The sequence below is a fragment of the Falco naumanni genome, chromosome 9 (assembly GCF_017639655.2).
Source record: "Falco naumanni isolate bFalNau1 chromosome 9, bFalNau1.pat, whole genome shotgun sequence".
Classification (NCBI taxonomy): domain Eukaryota; kingdom Metazoa; phylum Chordata; class Aves; order Falconiformes; family Falconidae; genus Falco; species Falco naumanni.
The window spans coordinates 49,278,617-49,303,916 of NC_054062.1; the positions used below are offsets into that span (position 1 = coordinate 49,278,617).

The 25,300-nt window shown below is 47.2% G+C and overlaps 1 protein-coding gene across 3 annotated transcripts in view; it reads left to right on the forward strand.

Annotated features, from left to right (window-relative positions):
* The window catches only part of LOC121093688 (phospholysine phosphohistidine inorganic pyrophosphate phosphatase), an 89,163-nt gene that overhangs the window by 20,723 nt on the left and 43,140 nt on the right, over window positions 1–25,300 (forward strand). For 2 of the 3 annotated variants that reach the window (XM_040606409.1, XM_040606407.1), the window contains exon 6: window positions 8,400–8,491. In XM_040606409.1, the coding sequence (XP_040462343.1) occupies window positions 8,400–8,491 (92 nt within the window). Of the gene's footprint in view, window positions 1–1,336; window positions 2,333–8,399; window positions 8,492–25,300 lie in introns of those variants that run through there. The other variant, XM_040606408.1, reaches the window with a different exon arrangement.

Sequence of the window (25,300 nt, forward strand, 5' to 3'; positions counted from 1 at the left end):
TAGAAGTTAGGTTTCCCAAGGAGTTATGGAAGACGTTACGCCTCACAAGATGATAGGTGCCCCAGTGGCTGGCAGTCTGCTTGGTGACTGGAGGCTGCAGCAGGATGGTATTGCAGCCAAAATGTTATTTATTTCCTTTGATGTCACACTGACTACTTTTTTTAGTAAAAGGGAAAGGCAGAAGTAAAATATTTTCTAGTTTAGGTGAATGGGAAGCACTGGCTGACCCCAAAACTCTTCCCGTGTTATTGGGTTCATCACGCTTTCCAAAAACATGCTGAATGTGTGATGCTCCCTGCTTACTTAGTACAGCCCATTTTTTCCCCTGTCTGTAGTTGTGCCCGTATCATCTTTATTGATTTATTATGTCACTCAGGACATAAGGATGAGTATGAGATGACTCATGGACAGCGGTGAATTACAACGTAATAACTCCATCAGGGTTTTTTTGGTGACATAAACAACAGGAATGAAGTTTGGGTGGCTTGAGGGTTCCTAGAGCCTGGAGATGAAATTATGGCCCTGTAATTCAGTATGTGCTTGGTTTTACTTTATTATAGAGTGGGGAGATGGAAAAGACCTAGTAGGCTACCTAATCCATCTCCTTCCCTGCGCAGGAGTGTTCCCTGCCCCACGTTTGTTAATGTTTTGTCCAGAGTGGTTTTCAGTAAGCCAAACAACTGGACTTCTGTAAGTACCCTAGGGACAGTGTTCACAGTCAAGGAGGTCTTGTGAGCAGGCAGCTTTTTCTGAGATTCATCAGAATATTCTCCTCTGAAAGCACATCTCTTTATTTGTAGTCTTACTCCAGGTAACAACCAAAATGCTTGCCTTCCTGGGTATTTTTTTTCTCCAATTATCTCTAGACTTATTATCATTACGGTAGTTCTCTCTAAAACTGTGTGTTTAGCTCTCAGCAGCTTCCCTCGTGATTTGGTCCCTCTGCACCCTAACCTGCTGCGCCGTTCTTTTCTGTACGCCCTTCAGTTTGTCGATATCTTCCCAGTAACAAGATAGCTCAGCCTGAACATAATATCCCAGGTACAGCCACGGCAATTATTCAATCCATTCATCCAACCGGCAAACCAAGAAATCCATTTCAGACACACAGTGGCATTTGAAGAAAAAGTAGCTGGAAAAAAGAACAAGGTGGGGGGGGAAGCCTACAGAGCTCAGCCCTTGGATGCTGTTTGTGTGGATCAGATGCATGTAGGTTTGTGTTTCATTTCTGCTTAGATCAGAAAAGATTGGTGTGCAGGAGTAGAAAGGAAGGTGTAATTTTTGAGTTTTCTATCCTTGGACCCTGTGTAGTGGCTTTGCTTGCCCTTTTCCATAGGCAGGATGCTGTGGTTGTCCTCAGAGGCTGTTTTGCCCAGCTTGCGGCACGTCGGGACTGTGTCAGCATGTGGCACCGAGGGAATTGTTACAGGGAGGCAACAGGGCACCAGAGCTCCAGTCTCAAAAACTTTGCCCCTGGAAACAAATTTGATACAAAGCATCAAACAGGTGATGAGCCTTAGTGAGTGGTTCCCATCAACTGCAGGAGGATTTGTTTTGGGTACCAAAAAACAGTAATAGTCCCCAGCAGAGTTTATTTATTCATTCTCTGCTGTTTGCCATAGTTCTGCTAGTGACTAATAACTTTATATTTTGATAGAGATATTTTTTCCCCATCTAATTTCTAGTGTTAAATGCCATCAGTTTGTTGTAGTAATATGTCTAGTCTGTAGGTGTAATGTTTTGTATTCGGAGAGATGCAGGGAGTATGTGCCTATCCAAGGAGGGCACAGCAGACACCACTGTGTAATGGCACTGGTCACTCTGTGCTTTAGCCTATGGAAAAAATAGTCCATGCTCCTGGAGTTAAAACCTGGATCATTGTGCACATGCGTAGGAGGAACAAATTACAGCAGAGCAGGCTACCTTAATTCTAACATCTTTTCCTAACTTTTGAGTGCTTGACCTTGCAACTTTAGTGTTCTTTTGAGACAGATTTGCAGGCTGTTTTAGTTCGTCATATGTAATAATAAAAACAGGGTATATTCAGTTTAATAAGTTCCTTAGTAATGCACTGTATTGCATTTTAACTGTCTCCTGAATGAGCTATACTTCTCTGCATTTGTAATGGCATGACAAGGAATGGTTTTACTTGCCTTTGCTTTTATAAAATGTTTGCCAATAATTTATTCCACCTGTGGAATGCATTTAATCCATACCATCATTAAAGCATTTTAGATGAGCTGTGCTTTTGAAAACATATTACGATTTTCTTTCACCTGACTTTTAATGAAAAATATCTTTTTAATAAAGCTGTCTCACCACAGTAATTCTAGACAGTGGCAAATCTTAAATTTCTCAAGCTGTTTTAATCAATAAAGTTATCACCAGTTGTTTCCCTTGATAACTGCTTCTTACCTAGCCCCTGACTTTGCCTTCTGCTGCTGAGATGTTTTCAACTTGCACTTAGAATAGGAGGAACTCCCTAAAGTCCAATTTTCATTTTAACCTTTCCTCAATGGCCTAGAAATAACAGATTGCTGGTATTACTTTAATAGATTGGAAATTTAAACCTTTTAGAGGTAACCAGACCTATCTTACGATTCAGTAATATGACAAAGAATAACACATCTTAAAGGTTACTGAAATGCCTAATTCATATGTTTTAAGGCAGCTGTAACAGTGGATGATTTTTACAGCTTTACAATAAAACCTAAATAACGTTAAGGTTCCAGTAGTTTTATATAATCATAAAAAGTTCTCTCTGTAGCAAATTGTCCTGTTTTAATGGGAGTTATGGCAGGTCATGCTGGAGTGCATAAACTACTTGTAGTTAACCAATTCCCATTTCTGCCACCTGCAAGTCTCTGGTGGGAGTTAGTGGCGCGTGAGAGCAGAGGGAGGTCACCCCGAGAGTGGCACAGAGGACCTGCCACTGTGCTGGCATCCCCTGCTTGCTCACTGGCCGCGGCAGGGCATTTTTCCATCTCCAAAAGAGGAGTGAAGTGGCCGAGTGAAGTTTCAGGCTTTGAGTCCTGCTGAAAGCTTATTGAAGCCTGGCTGGCCCTGCAGCCTTTGGAAATCTGCCCTGGGGGTTTGATGTATTTCTTTGTTTCACCTGCATTGTTGTATGCTTTCTCCCAGATCAGAGGCCGCGTGTGATGCCCTTTGTGTGTTTGATGTTTGCACAGCTAGTAGTTCCAAGATAGAAATATAATTAACAGTAGCCTGGGATCCTGAAGCCTAGGAGATCACTGGTTGGGCCAAGGAAAATAGGGAGAAAATTAAATGCATTGTATTATTTGTGTAAAGAGGCATAATACATTGATTGAGATTTGTGTATAAGCTTTATTTCCTTATGTCCCTGGCACATTTAGCATGATTAAAGTTATTAGGCCCATAGCAAAAATCTGTTTAGGCAGAATATGTGTGACTCTAGAAGCATTCGCTGTGTTAAGTTATAGAACCAGAGAACGGGTTGGGTTGGAAGGGACCTTAAGGATTGTCTAGTCCCACCCCGTGCCCCCTCCCCCCAGCCCAGGCTGCCCCCAGCCCCATCCAGCCTGGCCTTGAGCACTGCCAGGGATGGGGCACCCACAGCTGCTCTGGGCAGCCTGGGCCAGCGCCTCGCCGCCCTCACGGGGAACAATTTCTGCCTCACAGCTCATCTACATCTCCCCTCTCCCAGCTTAAGGCCATTCCCCCTTGGCCCGTCACCACGTGCCCACGTACAAAGCCCCTCTCCAGCTTCTTGCCGGCCCCTGTAGGTGCTGGGAGCTGCTCTAAGGTCTCCCCGGAGCCTTCTCCTCCCCAGGCTGAGCAGCCCCAGCTCTCCCAGCCCGGCGCCACAGCAGAGGGGCTCCAGCCCCCTGACCACCTCCGTGGCCTCCTCTGGGCTCGCTCCAACAGGTCCGTGTCCTTCTCGTGCTGGGGGCCCCAGAGCTGGTCGCAGCGCTGCAGGGGGGTCCCACGGGAGCGGAGCAGAGGGGCAGAATCCCCTCCCCCGCCCTGCTGGCCACGCTGCTGGGGATGCAGCCCAGGGCACGGGGGGCTCTCTGGGCTGCGAGCGCACATTGCCGGGTCATGTTGGGCTTCTCGCTGACCAACAACCCCCAGTCCTCCTCAGGGCTTCAGTATTGGGTTGACGTTAGAACACTTCCTTCTGCGTGTCTCTCCATTTGCATCCTCCGTAGACTTCAGCCCCCAAAGTACCGTCCCTGAGCTTGTCCTAGTAAGCACTGCCTTGCAACCCGAGCATCGCTGGGTGGTACGGGGTGTTTGTATCTTTCTGCCTCGTTGATTTTCTTACTCAGTCATTCCTTTTCTGATGAGACATTTTTCTGTCATTTTAGTTAATATTAGAACTTTTGTTTGCAGACAAAAAATACCTAAGGTTCCCATTTACCACCCTGGCAGCCCCTCTGAAGGCTTATTAGTGTTGGCTACTCCTGTGGGTAAGAGGAGGCAATCCTCACACACATTCAGCTCTGGGTCTGTGGCCCAGACACCACCAGTAGGATTGCTGACCATGATGGTGATCTCTCCGACACAGATGTTTGTCCAGTGAGGATTGTATTGTGCTTTCCCACCCCAAAATCCTTGGAGGTCATGTTCATCTCCCCCATTATCGCTGCAGATCTGGGTTGAGTTTGATGGGGACTCTTTAAGAGCTGTGGCTTCACTCGGCTTAAGCAGACGTGTGCTTTATTTATTAAGTGTGTACAACCACACACACCATCTCTCACCAGCTGTATGGTTTAGGAAAATACAATTTAGGCCCATCTTAATTCTTTGATGACTTGTCTTAAAACCAGAGAGATTGTCTCACTGCATTTTTGCCGCCTTTTTAGTAAATTTTTCACTGATCTAAAAAAGGTAACTTCCGCAGAATAATTGGACAGATTAATGGTGTGATCCCTGTGTAAAATGTGAACATGAACGGGGATCTTTTAATTCTTGCTTTCAGTGGGTATGTGACCTTTCAGTTTTATATCTTTCTCTCTCTTCTTACCATATTGCAGTCAGAGAGGAAGTTAGACCCAGGTTTGACAGGTAGGGTTTTTTTATTTCCCTTGACAGTGCACCTTTTGACCTCTATCTTCTTGCCAATGATTTTTTAAATCCTAAATGATTTGGGAATAATTGCTCCTCCTTTAGTGATTATTGCCCTTCACCGATAGTAAATCTGTGAAATCCCCAGGGGCTGGAGTACATTTTTGTATGCGTATGCCACAAGCTGGCCTGGACAGGCATCGCTGCTCATCTGCAGCCGCGCTCGCAGGGATGCCAGGCATCTTGCAGGAAAACTTGCCTGGATGGGGTAAAAATACAGCCTCAGCCAGCAAGCGAGTGCTTGGTGTGCTGCCCTGCCCTGCCCTTTCCTGTTTGCAGAGGAAATTCCTTTTTAGGGTTTGGAGAACCTGGGAATAAAATTGTCTTTACTTCCAAAATCTCATCCTGAATGTCTCGGCTCAGGCTGAGCACGGGCGTGCGGGTGACGGAGGGCAGCTCTGCTCTTGAGGTCCCCCCCACAGCTGAGCTCTGTCCCCCTCGGGGAGGTGTTGGAAGGAATTTTATAAGAAGAGGGGATTATAAACCATTAAAAGCCAGTGGTTGAGAATGATTAAATATCTCAGAGGAGCTTGGGGGGAAATCGGTGATGGTGGTGGGCTGGGAGCGGTGCTGCCAGGTTGTTTGCAGCTCTGCATGTAATTGCGGGATTATTTTGTTTTCCCCGTCTGCGTATACATGCTTTATTTACTAATTACTTAAAATTAACCCATCCTTTTCTCCCTATTTCATGCTGGATTGCTTGTTTGGAGAAGCGGTAAGGAAAGGTGAACCATCTAGAGGGGAAGGCATCTTATGGGGAACACACAGGTTTCCATGAGCACAGTGGGTAAGGAAAATGGTCCAATAATGAAAGGTTGGAAAAGACCGAGCCCTCCATCGTCTGGTGGCTGTAAAGTGGCTTGTGAGCAGAGAGCTGGAAAGGCAGAGCTGCCTGTCCCAAAGCCTGCTGCTGCTTCTTCCCTGTGGGAAAACATGCCCACAGGTCCTGATGTCTCTGTGCTCCTTACAGGAGCTCTCAAAGCCTAGCCACAGCCGTGGCTCTTCTGGGCCAAAGGAAGCAAGGGTGGGCACGTAGGAACTGTTTCAAAATAAACTGCTTCGACATGGTACCAGGCAGATGAGCCTTGGCTTGAGAGGGCATCCTGTTACATCCCATCACCTGAGGGTTGATCGGCATCCCTCTCACAGACAGTATTAAAAGCCAACGTGGAAGATAGATTAGGCTGGTAACTACAATATATAATCTTGCACGCCGCACCTGATGCATTAGGCAAAAGAAGATTTGGTGTTTATAGGCTGAAGTTGTTCTGGATGCATGTGTTCATTGCTCAGTTTGGCTTACGAACACTCGGAAAATCTTCTGTTCAGCTGTGGCTTTAGGTATACCCTGAGATTTCCTTTACGTGCTCTGTAATGAGTGAGAGAAGATTCTGTTGTCATTAGATGATTAATACCCCTGGAGCTTTAGCATTCTTAGACTTCTTAAATAAGTATGATTTAGTCCTGCCCAGCAGACCGCTTACAGAACGGGAATTGAGGTGTGGGTGACGCAGAAGATAAAATGGTTCTTGTATGGTTGCAGGCTACGTAAAAAAGAGGTGCTTCCATGTGAAGGCAAAGGAACGAGGGGGGTTTATATTCAGCAGAACCCGTAGCCAGAGTGGTGCCTGCAGCGCAGACTTTCTGTATGTTTTTGACCTTAAAGCTGCAGCCAGCTGTATGGAAAGACTCAGCATTCCCACAGATTGCTGCTTCTGGAGAATTCGATGCCTGCTTCTGCCGTGTGCGCCTGGTTCCCATGACCTCTCTGGCAAGGGCCTATTTATCAGTTCTTCACGGATGGAAAAATGCTGGGTTGGCTTTCTGTGCGTGTCCAGCGCAGTCCCTGGTGGTGCTGCTCCCAGTAACCGCTCCTGGTCCCTTTGCAAACGGGTCCTTTAACCTCCCAAGCCCCGCACGTGGGGCAAGGACCCACCATGGCAGACTCTGGAAAAAGATCAAACCACACGGATCAATTTCTTTAGTAAAAAAAGAAACACTTTGCATAGTGACTTCACATATCTGATGTGCAGGTAGGAAAATAATCAAAAGTATATGGAAGGGATGGAAATTCAGGCAGGAATTTCTAGGGTTGCAGGGTGCTGTTGTGAAAGCCCGGCAGTTACGTTTCTGAAGCAGGAGGCTTATTCAACAAGGTAAAGATCAAATGGTCAAAGATGCAACTAATGAATGTATTTTAGATAAAATTCAACCTTGATGCAAAAGGTGCAAAAGAACACTTGAAGATTGGATAGATAAACTAGACTACATATTTTCAAAGCTGGTGTGCTTCCTCACTTTTTGGTGCTGCCTCTGTTCTGAGTAATCCAGAACGCCTTTTAGGCTTGAAAGCTGATTTTTTGTTTATTAATTGAAGATTACTTTTTTATGTGTATGCTGGTTTTTTGTTGAAACTATAAAATGACACCTCCCTAACCATTTTTAAGTTTGAAGAATAAAATAAACGTAATCATTTTTAATGCAGGATGATAATAAGCACTTGAAATTTTGTAGACATGGTTGTCAATGAAAAAGACACCTTGGTTGATACACTTGAATTTAACAAAGTTCTTTAACAACGACAGGAAGGTAGTGTGCATGCTGCGTATTTTCATCAGACACTCAGATAAATAGCACAAGCAGAAGATCTTTTCTCAGTTACATTTTTTGGGGTAATCTACTCAACTGAGCTTATTAGTATTTGCATAGACTTAAGCTGACTAACGCAAACCGTGCTAGCCCTCTACATACTGTGTCACATTGTGCAAAAATGAATAAATTAGATTTTAAAGTGATTTCCTGAAATTTCTGTGTCAACTTGAGAACGGGTTGGGATCAGGCTCTGTGAAGTTACACATCTCAGTGATCACAAGCTTAAGCTTTTGTCTTGCTTTCAGAATACCAGTTTTAAGGAGATGTTTAAAAAGTTAAGCTTAATTTAAACTGCTTGGAGCATAAAGTAAATGGATCGTTAGGAACAGAATAGGCCTAACTTCATAAAATCCAACATTTTCTTTGAACTGTGTGCCAATTCACTTTGATTTTTGTGATTGATTACAAATTGTATGGATGTATAGTGCACTAGTACATTGCTCGAGGAGCTATGGCACAAATTACATTCAAGGTAGGATGACTTTTAATCAATACGATGACAATATTATCTTGTTTAATTTGTCTGATGGCAGTATTAAACATCAAATCAAGCTGTTTGTTATGTCAAAGGAGCGTGACGTATGGCAGAAATAAAATTCACTTGATGCCAGATTTCCTGTATTTCATTGCTTTGACAGGCCATCATGATTGGAGATGATATTGTGAGTGATGTAGGAGGTGCCCAGCGGTGCGGTATGAGAGCTCTGCAAGTGCGGACGGGGAAGTACAGGTCAGTGCACACCCTACACCCCGCACCCCGTGGGGGCAGTTGTGGAAAGAGGGGAAATAATTGTAGGTAATGATTTTTCTATTTAGTTTTCTGCTAAACAACGCTGCGCTCAGATTTCCGTGCAACACATTAATTTCTGGGAGAAAAGGAGTTGTGGTTTGGAACCTGTTATGCATTCAAAGCACAAGACTGCATTTTTCCCTGCCTTTTCCAGGTCTTTTCCCATTGGTGGCACAGATTTGCTGTCAATGTACACTTGCATTTGTTGTCTGAACAAACACCTCCTTGTGCAGCAGTTAGGCTTGGGTGGATGATGACATTTTCATTTGCAAAATGCAGTTTGGGTAAACACTGTGTATGGAAGTGGCAGGAAGGGCAAGACATGTTGTCTTTGATCTTTCAAAGAAATATTTTCTGTTAAATTCTTGCTATAATTTTTTCATCACAGTGCATAGAACTGGTGTGTTTCTTGGGCTTCACTTATTTTATTATTTTTTTGCTGCTGCGTGAAAGTGTTGTACACTTGATACAAGACGTGTCTGAAACTTCTAGCAGGGTTAAGATTATAAAATTAGACTGTCGACTCAGTGATCTCTGTAGGTCATATCTCACAGCTTTATGAAGGACTCCATATGTCTGCTATTTCCTCCAGACGTGTATTCAGCACTGACATGTCTGAAATGCGGGAGCTGTTTCTCCACTTCTCATCCTACCAGAGTGCAGGCTTCTGCAGGCTCGCTCATCTCTTTCAAATAACCCTTCTCTGTGCAGGTGTCTCCATGATCTTGTGCTTTCTTTGACTCAAGAGCTACCTTCCTGCAGCTGCTGATAGGAGACCCCAGTGCAGTTATAAGCAGGGGATGGTCCAGGCTTGACTGGTGGAAAATGAAGCCGTCGTACGACACTCAGGCCAGGGCAGGTTTGAGGTTGGCTCAAGGTGGGTCTCCGAATGCAGTGCAGACATCAGTCCGTACACTTAACATTTGGATTCCATAACATGCAAAATCTCCTCTTAACTGTCTTCTTTTAACCATAACCATGCCTCTTTGTAGTAAACGTGGTTCAGCAACACCATCTGTCATTTGACATAATTTATATTTTTACAGTTTTTCTTGATTTTTCAAATACTGAGACTGTAGATGAGGAATACCATTTTTGGGGCAGGATGCAGCACGTGAGAATGGTGCTTGCCATAGGCTATCTGAAAGTTACTTTGCTAGTTTTAAAGTCAATCTGCTTCTCAATTTTCCTTTTAGTACGTGTAAGGTGATAAAATGCTATCCAGTGCCTTATTTCTAATGGACCAGTAAGCGATGGTTTCTGAGAAAAAAAGAGACAGATACAACTGTAATTGTATTTTGTCTTTTTTTACATCTTTAGGATAGTACAATTCAAAATCAGTTACCGGTCTGAATCAAGCTCAGAAAATCCCAAAGATTAATGAAGGAAGTATATAATGTGTGCTGTTCAGATTATTTGTTTGTAATCTGTGTAATCCCATTACTTTTCTAAAGGAGAAAATAAGGATTCAACTTTGAATTCAAGGTCGATTTTCCTCTGGTATTAATGGCATCACTTCCTGAATCCACATATTAATGTCACACAGATACGGGTGTCAGTGAAGGAGGTATCTCTGCACGCAGAGGTAAATTAGACCTTTGCTACTAACAAATAACTCCTGTGACGTACTTTGCCCATCAAAATATGCCCCAGGTGATGCTCCATCCAAACTGTTCAGGCAACTGACATAAACTGTATATACACACACACATAAATATGTATAATCTTATGCTGGGAAAACATTTTCTTGTGTCAAGTTTGAGTCATGATTTCACAGCTGAAAGGGAGTCATCAGCTGTTCTAGGTGGGGGAAAAAAGATTGCTTTCCACTGTTACAGTTCCTGTTTCAGTGTGTGGTTGCTGTGATGAGAAATCGTGTACTGTTGTATGGCACTGAAATACAGTCGAACGTCTCTAAATTGAGCATGTGGTGCCAGTCCTGTTGGTAGCAATTGTGAGTGAAATGAAATAGCTCTTGTTTGCCAAGAGAGGTCAGAGATGTACGTAATTTTAAGAATGACTGATTTAGTATACATGGAAAATCAAAACACGCAGTGAGTATTGAGAGAGATGGGGGGGGGAAAAAGAGTGAATGAAAGTTGATGGGCAAGATAAATTAAAAATAACAGGAAATGTGATTATTTTATGGAGGGTTTAGTTTGAAGTCTGATCTATGAGATTGTGCGTAGGTCCCCTTTTTCTCATCTGTGGTAGTCCTTGCTGACACAGAGCTGTGTGCTACACCCGCGTACCTCTGGATGGCACCGTTAGTACATGCTCTTCAGCATTAGCCACAGCTTCGGGACCTGCCCGGGATCTAAGGCTGTCTTTGACAAAGTGTAGTGCACAAAGGCATCAGGGTTTTGCTGTAGCTTCTGAGCGTTGGTGTGGTGGGGTTTCCACAGGTTTCAGTAACGAGAGTCTTGCAGCTCAGGACGTGGGTGATCACCCCAATTGAGTTGCCTCTGTGTTTCTACAGCTGTGAGTAGTTTTTTCCATTTCCACCCTAACAATGGTGCCTTGCTTCAGTGACACAGATGCAGAGCTGCTTCAAAAATTAAATAAAAAATAACAGAGAAACTGTCCCGAAGAATTGTTGCAGGTGCATTTCACTGCATACTGCTGGATACATGGAAACGACATTATTTGCACAAGTTATCCCAGTGAAGGCATTTTGCATCTTGTTCTGTAGCTCCAAGGGATCCTGTTGTGCCCCTCCATCCTCACCTAAATGCTGTCCCCAGCTGGCAGATGCTGTCACCTCCTGTGCAGCGGTGTGCATCAGGGCAGCTCTCCTTATTTCAGGGGTCGATGCAGTTTACATGAACATTTTTGAGGTCTGCTGCCCACCACGTGCCACCAAGGATTATGCATGTAGCACAGACGATGACACATGAGCCAAGGTTTATTGTACTGTTTATTGTATTTCAAAGGGGCTTCAGCGATCGCACGGAGATTGCAGGCTGCAAAGCAAGGTGGTCCATCTTACTTGCTTTAGCAAGCCAGAAGAAAAAGTCCTCTTTGGCCCTGAAAGCCTTTTGTGGAAAGAACTGATTAAGCTGCTGCTGCAGAGGTTTCAGCAGTAGGTAGGGGCGGACAGGTTGTGCGCAGGGCAGGCATCCTCCCGCTGGGCACAAGAAGCTGACAGCCTGCAGTGCTGCAGGAGCCTTTCTCTCGGTGGTGTGGGTGCCGCCTTGCTCGGTGCCAGCGGTGGTGGGTGCCAGCTGCCCACTGAATGCGTTTGTGAAGGCAGAGTGAGGGTGGTTGGCTTGGCAGGCGAGTCAGGGTGCAGAGGAGGCGTGGAAGGGGCATGCGCGGAGAGCCGGTGTAGCCCCGGGGCTGCCTCCCTCCCTGGGCTCTCTCCCTCCTGGGCTCTGCAAGGCCTTCTGCAGTGTTGGCCGCCCCCACGGTGAGATTCAAAGCGTGGATTAAGCTACTGCAAAACCATTCAGTTTTACACCACCTTGCGTGGAGGTCCTGAAAGTTAGCTCCTTAATAAAATTTGTGCAGCTGATTTCCTTTAGTATGACAGATTTTGCACGTTCCTCACTCCTGCATCTGTACTTATCTTCTCCTCTAAAGCATTTTATCTTCCAGCAGGATTTGTTCTCAAGTGTTGAGCTCTTTCTCAGTAGCCAAACCAGGCATAACATAGATTAGTCCACAAAATGCAATAAATCCTAGCTGCAACATGGAATAAAATTTCTGTTGGCACAAATCAGGGCAACGGTGGCAAGGCGGAGGGATAAGATGATATTTTGAGTCCATCTCAGCCAGCATGGTTCTCTGACACAGGGTGAGTAGCTGGGTTGGCCAAGCGTAGCCTCTCTTAGGTGTAAAATCCAAATGCAAAGGGTCAGTCTGCTCTGCAGGTTTGCCCTCTCTGTTTGTCCCATATACAGGACAGATCAGGTCGTTGCTGCAGACTCTTGTGTGCCAAGAGAAGAAGCTGGTGTTAGGTTTTGCAGGATTGGGAAACCTGATGCTAATTACGAAGTTTCTGTGCACACCTGTGGGGAGGCCCTTGGTAGCCAGCATCTTTCCCATCTAGGGAAGAACATGTACATGTCTTCCCTCACAAGGGTATGTGCTAATTCCACTTGCAGCTAATTGGCCTTGACATCAAACCAATAATTTCCACAATAACTATTGATTCTGCAACGCTGTGTAATATCCTCATTCCTTTGTAGCATGCAAGTTAGAGCAGAGAAAAATTGCTTTGAGGCTTTTCCAGCTGTCTCCTTGTAACATCAGAATCAGCTTTCAGGTGCGTCAGTGTGTCAAATTGCAGGTGGTTTTTGGCAGGGTGGAAGAATTACTTACCCCTTTCTCCATGTTGTTATTTGCAGGTCTTGATTTGTAAGTAAAGAACCTCCCGTCGCTGGTGTGTGGCGGGAGCCAGTAGTATTGATGGCAGTAGTACCCGGTGCCCATGTGGGGTTTTCTTTGTTTGATTAGGGATTTATCTGATGGCCGTGGCTGATACTGCAACATCCCTAAGCTGCCTCTTTACGGACATAAAGGATACTCCAGGGATGGAGGATAAAAGGATGGAGGCCTGGGAGAGCTGTCATCTCTCTCCAGCTCTGCCGCTGTTCTCTGGGAGAACTGGGTCAAGTTACTTCATGTTGCTGTTCTTCAGTTTCCCCACTTTATAATTATCCTCTGAGAATAATTATCCTGACTTTCTTAATAAAGTGGCATGTGATCTGTTCCTCTTATCTGATTAAGAAAACATACAGAATTTGTACAGATTTATATGAGATTGGCTTGCCAGAATAAAAATCCATATGCAATCAAGACAAAAGTTGTGACAGAGGAGAAGTCTCTTAGGCTGCCACTGTTAAATGATTAACGGTTGAGAAAACGAGGTTAGGTTATTATAATAACCTCCTAAATGAAGTTATAAAATCATTCTTAAAAAATAAGATTCCCACCCATAGATGAATTCACAGCTGTCACTGTAAATGAAAGCTCATGACACCTTTTGTAAAGAAATAGTCACATCTTACTGCTCTGCAGAGAAGCAGCATCCTTCCACCTTGCTCACTGCATTGCTAACCACAGCCGAGATGAACAATTTTATTAGTTTGTTCACATCTCCTGGGTCTTGATGGAGCATACCAGAAGTGCGTAATGAGAAAGAACAGGCAGAGGCACTCCCTTTGTGCTGAAGCTGAACGAGAGGCGTTTTGATGGCCTCACAGTCCTGGTAATTAAGCCTCTTTCAAGTATTAAATGGAAAGACTTCCAACCCATATTTACACTAAAAAGCTGTACTGTAATTGACGTTAGTTGACGTCTTAGGCAATGTTTATTAAAACCTGGTGTCAGTAAGTCAGTTTTCATTTTAGCATGATAGCTGATTGCAGTCAATCCTAAGGCATAGTCTTGTTCGCCATTTATTGCACAGTCAAATCACAGTTTGCTCTGTCCATGTGAGGATCTTCACGTGTGTTTATCAATTTATCAACCATGATTTGGTTACTGTAATCTTTGAATCAGCTTTGGAGGGGAAGTTCAGAGTAAATATTGCAGTAGCTTAGCATATGCATACTCATCTGATGACAGCCTTAAATTTTCCTAGTACATTCAAGTGTCCAGACACAGAAATTACAGTTTTAGTACCTGGTGCTTTAGGTATGGTGGACTATGAAAAGGTTTAAGTTCTCACTGCTGTAGGACAGTGCTGCAATCCAACCATCCACTTTGCAGCGTAGGGTGTAGCCAATCGCAATGCAAAATAACAAATTACATTGGAAATATGTTCCTGTTAAACTACAAGTGGTGAACTTGGGAAGCGGAAGATTTTACCTTCTGACCCTAAAGAATCATCTTTTGTGTGTCTTGGGTATTTCTGTTTCCTGAACTGAACATAGCCAAGTGTTTACTTTCCAGTAAAGTATTTGATATTAGAAATACCAGTTGGACTGAATGATCATTGTAGGTCCCTTTCAACTGGACTGTTCTGTTCTGTTGTGTTTTATTCTGTTGTAAATGCAGATCATACCTGGGCTAAAACAGACCTGAAAGGAGCAAGGGGGAATATAGGGTTCCGCTACATTGTAGTTAACGTGTAAATTTAATTATCTTCAGTCTAAAAGAGAAATGGGAGTTCTGGGGCTTTTTTATGAGCAGGTTAATTTATTCGTTGGTACAATAATAAACCTTGAGGAAGCAGTGTGGGCTCAGGATGTAGCCAGGCTAGGTGCTGTATGTATGCTCATGTGCTGTTCTGAAAAAATTGGCCTGAATATCAGAAAAGAGATCAGTCTGTGATGAGAGCAGGAGCAAGGACAAATAAGGGAGGAAGGGATCAGGCCAGTGAGGAAGAGTAATATCACTCCGCAACCTGGACAGTTCTGCTCTCTACCTGTCTAAGCACTGACTTTTCCTTAGCAGTGCTGCCCTGATCAGCTGTCACATCTCAAACACCTAGGAAAGGAAGCGATTTGCATTTTGCAAACCAAGATGGTAGTGACCGAATCAGCCTGTGCTGCAGTTTTGCTTCCCCTTTTGCTTGACATCCACACAACACATGCACTAGCAGAGACAGCTGTCTGAAAGGTTTCCATTTCTCTTCTAAAGCTGATAAATAAAGGGCTGAAAGAGGAGGAGGTGGTACCAGTATCTGCTACTAGAAGCAAGAGGCAGTGGGACCTGAGAGGGCACGTGGGTCAGGTGGGCTTGATGTATGGCACTAAACCGCTTCCAGACCCTCTCTGAAAAGCATCCAAAGCTAATGACCATTTTGCTTTCAGTCTCTTTTGCTCTGGTGCTGTGATGTTTTGGTAGTACATGGTCTTTCAGCCTGGGCTGGCAGCCGTCCTCCACCTGACATGGTCGTGCGCCTGCGTGAGCGACACCAGAGCCCTTGGCAGCTGCGTATCCAACACCTTTGCCTTTCTGTCCTCTCTGCAGATAGATAATTCGTGAGCTGAGGTGGTGGTGCCAGAACTGCCTGAAAGGAGGCAGCTCAGGGGCTTTCCAGGGTTTCCACAGAGTGTGTTGATCTCTCTCATCAGCATCATCTCTCCTGTCAGCACCCGCTGTCACTGCAGACACCCGTGGCCGCAGCCGAGCTGTCGTTCTGAGGGGACCCGCAGGCTCTGGGTGGGACAGGCCCAGCTCTAGCTCCTGCTGGACCCCTGGCCTCCCTCCCTGGTACAAGCCCGAGCGCTGCAGGCTATGAGACGGGACAGGGAGCAGGTCCTTGCTTATTTCTATCTTCAGGGCCCTTTTCTTAGCACCAGCATAAGGCTGCAGTGGAGAAATTCCACAGCGAAGCAGTCCTGGGAGCTGGCTGAGCGCAGCAGTGTTTCTCAACACTTGTCACTTGCAGAATGCTGAGCTGTGTTAGCTTGTTCAGCATTTGACAGCGTTGATGAATACCATACCAATCACTAACTACTTTATTTCCGTAAAAATCCTAATGAGCGTGTTGAAATGTGCTGCAGAAATGGCACAGCTGGGACAGCTACACAATTGTGGTTTCACTAGAGATTTCCTTTTTTAAAAACACAGGTTCCTCTTCTCTGCATATTTTTTTTTCCCTGTAGTTAAATGTCATCCTGGCTAGCGTGGTGCGTGGAGTCCTCTCAGCAGCACGGGGAGTGCGGTGGAAGGGGAGAGTGCTCTGATCAATAAGACCAAAGCAAAGTGTCGTTTTCAAAGGGAGAGAGAAGCCAAGGAGAGGCACAGGCCAACCCAGCTGCTGATGTAACGCCCTCGGAGCAAATGGTTCGGTATCTGAAATTTAATCTTCTGGCTTGGGCTCTCGCTCGCCGTGTCAACACGCTCAGCAGCCGCAGTGCAGGGGCAGTACCTTGTGCTGGCACCCTGCATGCACAAAACAACCCGGCATTTGTGCTTTAACGCTGCACTTTGTGGCCCGTGGATGCAGGCATATCTAGTGACATTTGTTTTTTCCTCGAAGAGTGAGTTTAACCAACAAGCCAGGGTGGCTGCCTAGTCCCTGGTGTGTTTTCTGCTCTTGAGATCCCGAGCAGGGCCCTGTTTGTTTTGCCGTCTGCTGGGGCACATGGCCGTGCAGTCACAGGGGAGTGGGGTGCTCAGAGGACCACCAGCCATCGCGGCTGGTTCCAGAGCCCTGCTGGGGACCCTGCTGCAGGCACGCAGAGGTGACGGAGGGAGGTGTCCTCTGAGGTGCGTGGGAATGGAGCCGCCAGCCTGCTGAGGCCGAGGGAGCAGCCGCAAGGCATGGGCGCTGCTGCCCCCCCAGCTGCTCCTGCTGGGCTTGGGCCAGCGGCTGGTTTTCATCCCCCTTGAGAGGCACGAGGTGGCTTGCCCAGAGTTTGAAAGAAAGCAGCCGGCAGTGCCAGCTTTAGGTCTTCTGCACACGCTGGGGAACTCCAGTGGCTCCGTCGGTGAGTGCTGTGGCAGGAGTAAGTGTGATGTGAGAAAAGGGGTTTGGGTGAAGGGCAGCGCTCCCGGTGCTGCCAGCGCTGGGCAGTGCCTTTCGCTGGGGGTGAGGACAGCTTGCAGCTGGTGCTGGGATGTGACTCATGTTCACACTTTACCCTGAAATGATGACGATTCGTCCTTGCCTGTGGTTTTCATTGTCAGCAGTGTGTATGGTTACACCTCAGCCCTGCATGCTCACAGGTTGCCGAACACAAGCTCATTCAGCCTGTAGGGCTGGGGCTGTTGTATGGGGTCTGCATCCTGTGTTGATTCTTTAAACTTGAGCCACAGGCTTATCTAAAACCAGGGATGGGTCTCAGTGCCGTGGGGAGCAGGGCTGGGGAACTGGCCGCTGGCTGCAGCTGCTGCACACCCTGTTGCCCTTTGTAGGCACCCACAGCTCCTCTCAAAAGCTTTCTCCTTTTCTTAACTCCACTCTGACCAAGTCTAAAATGGCCCCACATCAGCAGCTGGTCTAATACTCTGCTAAGTACCGCTCCTGATCTGTAGACCCCTTCCTGTGTAAATATAATTTCTCTGGTGCTTTCAGGGACTCGCTCGTCATTTTAGAGGGTGCTCTTGGCCACGTCTCTTGCATGTTCCCTGTGCCAGTGTATGCTTTTATTTCACAGCTCCGCTTGCTTTTCCATTCCCAGTTGCACTTTGAGTGCCCCCTGAGGTGTACTGGGAGGAGGGAGTGTCAGGTTTGCCCTGCCAGCTTCCACTCACTCCCAGCCCGTTGTGACCGCTGTCAGCGCACACAGCAGACACAGTACGCAGAGCTGTGCAGCCTGTCCCTCGGAGGGCAGCCTGGCTGTGCAGTGCATGTGGCTGTGCTGCTGCGTTCCTGCGGGGAGAAGGGCTGCGAGTCAGCCTGCCCCGTTTCCAACAGCAGCCGAGCAAACAAACACCCGAGCTGGTCCCCGGGTTGCCTCCGCAGCGGGAGCTGGGCACCTGTAGCTGTAAGTCCTGTCATCCTAAAGCACACCGGGCAGATCTTGGTGGGGACCAGCCCTACCTGCAGCAGCGCATCACTTGCTTAAATGGCCAAAGCACAAGACAGGCATTGGCTGATCCATGTGCTGCAAGTAGGGAAATTCACGGGAAGAGTTATTTCAGCACTAACGAGGATTTGGGGAGAGCTGAGCGGGTGTATGTGAGCTCGCAGGCTGTGGGCTGCACAATACCCTGCACGCTGCAGCCACAAGGCCCCTCTCCCCCATCCCCCTCCCCACCCCTTGGGATGCTGCCAGTTCCCAGTTTGTACTGGAGGGGATGTGTTTCTCGCTGTGCGAATTTCCAGAGGGCTACGTGGGGCAGGGTGCAGCTAGCAGTGCTCCGCGGTGCCAGATCAAATTCAGACCCTGGTTTTGGGTTTACAGTTGCAGTTTGTGGAGGGTGGGAGCTTGACGTGGTTTTCATCTTGGCATGAACTGCCGGAGCACCGTGCCGAGCGAAACAGCTGCCGCCTGCCTTTAAAAGGGGCTCCTGTGCTGCAGAGCCCCTTCACCTGCCACAAAGCCGAGCTTTGTTCCAGCTCCGGCAGGCGTTTGCCATTGAATAACGTGAACTGTTCAGCTCGGCCGTTGGCTGCGTGACGCTGAAATCAAGCCTAAAAATAGGAGGGTGTCTGACCCTGAAGTGAGGGATTTCCACTGGTAACCCAGGCTGGCACCCTCCCAGGGTGACATCATCCAGAGGGGAAGCTGGAAAAGCTTCCAGATTCGTTGCTTTCCCCGCAGGAGTGCTAAACGCATGTGTCAATGGAGAATCAGGCGGCACGTTCCCTGTGGCTGTGAATCAGGGGAACGAGGGAATGGGGAAGAAAAGATGGAGGAGAAGGATCGGAGCCGCATGTCAGAAAAGGGTTTTGGGAGCATTGTCAGTGTGTAACTCGAGGGGAGATGATAGGAGCAAAAAAGGTCCCATCCAGGCAGAGCTTGCCCCATAAATGCAACAGTTTTGTTTCGTTTTAGATGTGCTAAAACGCTGCAGTCAAAGGTCTGACCATCAGCCTACCCAGTGATAGCTGGTGATACTAGTCATGGTTGTGGGTTGAGTCTGCATGATTTAGACTTGCAAGTGCGTGGCTACTGCTCATGGTGGCCATGGAAGCACCCAAGATGGCCAGGTACTGAATGACCTCCCTTGGTTTCAGGTCTCTGACATTTGGAAGCAGCTTTGCCCAGGCTGACCTTCAGGGATTTGATCCAACTCTGTACTCAAGTAGCATGGATGGCCTTGCTGTTGTTGTTCTAAATCCAAATCACTTGAACCCAGTTCTTCGTGCTTCTGTGCTGAGGGTCTTTGTCTCCTTTCAAATTGATAGTGTGCAAAAAATGCAGCAGGCAATTTTCCTCTGAAACTTAATGTCTTTTTTCCTCTGGATGCTGCCAGGTGACTCCTGTGCTCTTCTAATGAGGACACCTTTACCTCGGTGTTGATGAGTGCATGCTGGAATTTGTAGCTCTTTCCAGACGGTGAGAGCTAAGTGTGATGTTTAGACGGGGCGTCTCCATTATGTGTTTTCCTTCTGCTTTTTAAATTCTCATTATGTATTTATAATGCTGTTATAGCAAAGATGCCTAAAGCACAACCGCGGGCAATGTTTGGTCTCCGAGTCCCAAATGAAGCTGAAAAAACGTGTAAACACTATGTCAAGGGCTGATTTCATGCGTACTGCTGGGCATTTTGGACCAACAATGATAATGAAAAGAGAGGAGGAGTTTTGCCATATCGGTGTCTAATCTGATATGAAACAGATTGGTTTGGTTAGAGACTTTGGAAAGTGTTCAGGTGTGCCAGCCCTTCTTGGGGTTTCCGTGCTTTTAGGGCATCACAGCAGTGAAACTTTTCCTACTGACAAGCCAGTTTATAGACATCTGCCGCAGCACCAGGCGCAGATGAGCTGCTTTTCACTTCATCAGCCTTTGCGTAGGATTTGTCTGACTAAGCATGAGGATATTCCTGGTTGTCTGCTGGGAAATGGCCAGGCTGAGGTTGCAAAGGTGTTTCATTGGCATCGACCGAGCCCCTGGAAGGCAGATGGCAGCTCAGGCCGGGTCAGGAATGGGGTTCCCTTCCCACGCTAGGGTTGAATATATGGACCGGAGAGGGGCTTGGACAGTCGTTCTGTGTTTTAGCCATTTTTTACATGAAGCTTGAAGCTTGAAGCCTCTCCGAAAGACAAATCTCTGCTTGCAGCTAGGCTGGGAAACTTCTTAGCTTTTGATCCCTGATGCTTTTTGTTAAGTACAGCCTAACTGGAGTAACCGTGTGAAAGGCAGGGACCTAAACCTGAACAGCTGGAATAAATCCTGTGTATGCCAGCAGTGAATGTCAGTCCCACTGCAGGTCAGCTGCTCCACTACAGACCCATCATTTCACAGGGCATTAATGGAGCTGACATAAATGAAAGCAAGGTACACACTGGAAGAACTGGCTTTTATTCTTGCAGATGAAGCTGTTTATTTTTCCTTGCTGGTTGAGATGTTCTAGCAAACACTCGCCTTCCTTGTCATCTTTAAACTATGTAGAGAGGTGGGGAGTTGGCTTCTACCAAAGCAAATGGGCTTTTGCTTTGAAAAGTCCCTTCCTGCAGTTTTTGGCATGACTGATCACCCTGCTCTCCACAGCCCCTGAGCTTCATGATACAGTAGTTTTGTACAAAGCTGTATTTTTATGCATATAGGCTTTTAAAGCTGCACCTCTTTGAAAACACGTCCCTAGATAGCCACCCTGTAGTTTGACGTGCAGAATTGGAGGTGGGTGCAGAGGACTTTCAGGACAAGAAGAAATGGCCTCAAGTTGCGCCAGGGGAGGTTTAGATTGGATATTAGGAAAAATATCTTCACCAAAAGGGTGGTCAAGCCCTGGCACAGGCTGCCCAATGCGGGTGGTGGGGTCGCCAGCCCTGGAGGTGTTTAAAAGATGCACAGAGGCGGTGCTTACAGAAATGGTTCAGCAGCAGACTTGGCAGTGCTGGGTTAACGGTTACACCTGATGATCTTAAAAGGTCTTTTCCAGCTAAGCGATTCCATGATTCTGTGACTTACTTGGGAAGAGGGAGTGGGTCTGAGGGCTGTGAGATGGCGGCTGGAGGCACTGGCGGACACACAGCGATGACCAGTGCTGCTGCACATAGCACAAGTTACCAAATAATATTCAGATAACCATCTTTTAAAATGCAGGATCTTTACGGCATGAATTCGACCATATCCTGCGTTCGCTCTGAGCAGCAGTCCTTAATGAAATGCTCACATCCCCTTCCCCACACCAAATCCTCATCTCTCCAGTGCACAGAGCAGACACGGCCTCGTATGTAGGGCAGCTTACAGAGCAACTTTTCCCCCTTGACAATCGTTGGTTTCCATGTGGGTTTTTCGACTCTGTCTTCCTGCTAAATACAAACATGAACGCATTTATTTCCGGAGCAGAGCTTTTGAGATCCTGCCTTAACTGTGGGCAGATGGACAAGAGGCACAGAGGTTAAAACTAACGCTGGCCACAGGGTCAGTCGCTCACAATGCTTCGTTTGAAAGTTCTGGAGCATTACGTGTAAACATATGTTGGAAACACCGCCCGCGGCTGCGGCGGGGGCATCTGTGTGGGCTCAGCCCTGCTGCAGATGGGCTCCCAGCTGGCCCCGGGCAGCGCTCGGGAAATCACAGTGCCCTGCGAACAGCCTGGCACCACGGGGGAATGGCATGGCTGGGCAGAGGGAGAATCCGTTCCTCCGCAGGGCGGCGTTGACCTTTTTCATCTCAAAAGCGTCTCTGTCTCCCTTCGTCAGGCGTCGGAGGTGCCGGTCTCCCTTGGGCTGGCTCACACAGGCTCTGCTGAGGTTGCTCTTCCCTCTGTCCTGGCTCTCATTAGTGGAGCGAAAGGACAGGTTTTGGCTGAGGACTCGGAGGCCAACTCCTGTTTCTACAAAGCGGGTACAAAGACCTCAGTTGAAAGGGGAAAAAAAACCTGTCTGCATTTAAATCAGCCTAATTAAGGTGGCTTTTTCCAGGAGCTGACAGGCACGCTGCATTGCCTGCCCAAAGTGATTTGTGCAATTACCGTCTCTTGTGTTTGTCTGGTGGGGTTTTTTTGTACCGCGCTCATTTACGGGACATTGCTCAGGGAAGACCACTTATGTGCAATACGTTATTTTAAGTTTAGAAATAGAGGGCTGGATTCTCACCCGCTATAAGGAGTGGAGTAAATCGGCAGAGCTCTGCTGATTTACACCTGCTGATGCTCTGGCCCACTGGATGCCTGGAAATAACTTAGCAAGTGTAAGAGGAAAAAAAATGATTTCTCCATCCATCTGGAACACATTGCATACATCAGGGGAAGGAGAGGCATTTGTGAGAGCATACGCTTCATTTATCAGTGTACGAGCTATTGAAAAGACTGGCTGTAGCCGGGATAATTATAACCCAGATTAGTCTTCTTGGAATGGAAAAGTAATGACAATCCTAATTTTACCAAATCCACTGAAATTTACTGTCTATTTATTTAACACCCCGAACCCTTTCCTGCGGCAGAGGATCGACTGGATTTATGCGGTTTAGTAATCTAAATACTTGGGAGTTCATCCGCGCAGCCCCTGGGCTGCTCTGGCTATTTTCACTGTCACTGCTTGGAGGCCGTGGGAACTGGGAATGCAGATGGGAGCGCAGGGAGGCACAGGCCAAAAATCAGCCAGAATCCGTCAAAATGCTATTCTTCCACTTGCTTTGCAGGCAAGAAGTACCTGACCTTCGTAGGCAGCTTTAGCTGTCGGTGCCGTGGGGAAGGGGACAAAGCTCGTTCTGTGCCCTCTTCAGGAGCCGCCTATTTTTTCTCTTTCCAGCATATCTGCAGGTTTTTTTCCTGCGTGTAAGGAGAGGCGTTATGTATTTAGAAATTCCCCGTGCAGGGAAGGTCATAGCAGCAAGCGCGTGTGTGAACAGGAGAGCCGACGGCTGTTTCCCTCTGACAAGCCACGGATAGCACCTGTCCATCCTGGCACCTTATAGAAGTTGAAAACCTCTGTTAGAAGCAGGGATAGCAGCACAGCAAGGACAATCCCTTTGGGACAATACAGGCTTTGCTGAAAAAGAGAGGTTGTGCAGAATCTGTGAAAATGAGGGCAGGCGAAGGAGCAGAGCTATGGGCCTGGAAGCCCTTTTGTTACCATCATTTAATATTAGAGGAAAACGCCTGGACTGGAGTTTAATAATTGTTGCTGGTCTTTTTTGTAGCAAGTTCATAATTGCTAGGCCTGTCTGCATTTGTGGGTTTGTGAGCTGTGCTGCATTTTGGCTGAATATTTATTATTTTCTTACCATGAAAGAAAGCACCTTGTCCAGGCCAGCGTGCCTCGCAGGAGTTGAAACGCATAGCCTTGATTTCCCGTTCAACTCTAAAGCGCCGTGGGATTTTAGGGTTGTTATAAGCACACACAAAACCCCAAACAACAAATCCTGAAAGATGAAAATAATGGTCCAAAGAAGACAGAAGGAAAATTTGCTTTGACTCCTTCTGAGGCAGGGTTTCAGTCCAAGGGGCTCGGTAGCACTGTAAACCTTTGTTTCAAGACACAAGCCAAATTCTTGCTAATAAAATTCAAAAGGCAATTTTCCTTCAGGGCACAAATTCTAATATAAAATCTCCTACATTTTCCTAAACCGCTGTCAGAAACTGGCCACTGTTGAAAGTGGAATACACAATTAGATCGGGCTGCCTGTCTGAACTGGCGTGGCAGCTCGGTACTACGCCTTCTTATACGAACGGGCAGGAGGGTGCATTGTCACTGTCCTGCTGCACTGTCACCGGGAAGGGCCCAGGCTCCAGACGGGTCACGTAATTGGGGAGGGAGGGGGATGAGGGGTTTGAACGTGTGTTTGGGGGTGTATCAGGCAGCCTCAGTGCCCTGGTTGTCAAAGCAGTATCTTTACAGTCCCGTGCTCCCAGTTCCCGTGCTGCCATCCCTGCCTGCCCCTCACCTTGGTGGCCGAGTCACATTTTTGTATGCATCCAAGTCCCGAAGCGTTCGGGTAAGCTATCGAATGGTGTGGGATTGGTGCTTGGTTAGGGAACATCAGTGCTTTTAGGCCTGGGAGCTGTGAAGCGGTTGGCCTGAGCAAAACAGAGGAAGACATCTTTGCATGTGCTTGGGAAAACAGTGGGACAGCAGCACAAAACGTACCCCCCCACACCTGCCCAGGGCAGAGCCAGTACCCTTAGTGCCAGCTCTGCTCCACATTCAACCCTTCTGTAGGCAGGTCATTGAACGTGAGAGCCGACAGCCACTCGTGAGTGTTAGGAAGTCAGAGCAGCTTCCTGAGGTCTTTGTATCTCACCGGTTTCCTGCTGAAGCCTCGGCAAAAATTATACACGTTGGGTGTCTGGCAGCAGGAGGCAGGTTTAGGAGTGCACTGCGGCTGGCTCGTGCTGCCAGCTGTGCAGCAGCTCCGGCGCGGCTGTGGACGAGGGAGCATGCCGTTTGTACGTGGCAGGCTCGTCAGGCTGGAGAGCCATGTGCAGGTCTGGTTCCTCTCCGGCTGAAGCCGTCACTTTCCCGTCACTCCTGAAGAGCTGCAAAAGGTCTTGCAGCTCCCACATGTGTTGCTTTCTTCCTGGTTTTTTTATTGCTTTTAAAACATTGCACACCCCAGTCACAAGAGGCAGAGGCATTCTTGAGATCCTGACCTGGGATCCCTTTCAGCTACAAAAACCGCTGTGGCAATATTCGTGCTGTGTCTCAGGAGAGTGTTTTCATGTCGCGTAAACACAAAGTTTCTCAGAATTTGCTCGAAGAGGCTCTTGGAAAGTTTTGGGAAGTGCGTTACAGGAGATGGTAAATAGGATAGTTGCAGAGCGGGGGATGGAGTAACCTCCTTGCCTTCCATCAGTGCCTTGGACCCTCCGTTCCAGCTGCAGCATACATTATTTAGCTCAAAATTGCTTCTTCTGGCACCCTTATCCCACACACTTGTGTACTAGTATGGCCATTCTCAAGGGCTTTGTCCCTGCCAAAGCACAGCCTGTTACCAAAAGAACAAGACAATTAAAAGGAAGCGGTGGAGTTTGCCATGTAAACGCTTCAAGCTTACCCACGCTGAATAATAATGCAGAGCATCGTTTCATCCAGACAGATGCTTCCTGGATCGAAAGGAGCGACTGGATCTGATGGGAATGGATAAACAGCTCTGCAGCTCCCAGTTCCTGCAGCTCAGGTCCCCGCTGTCATCCCAGCGACTGTCCCTGCCTGGCTGCGGGCCACTGTGCTGTCATGCAGGGTGACTGCGTTGGGAGGCTCGAGGAGCAGGGTTTGTCAGCAGCCCAGATCCT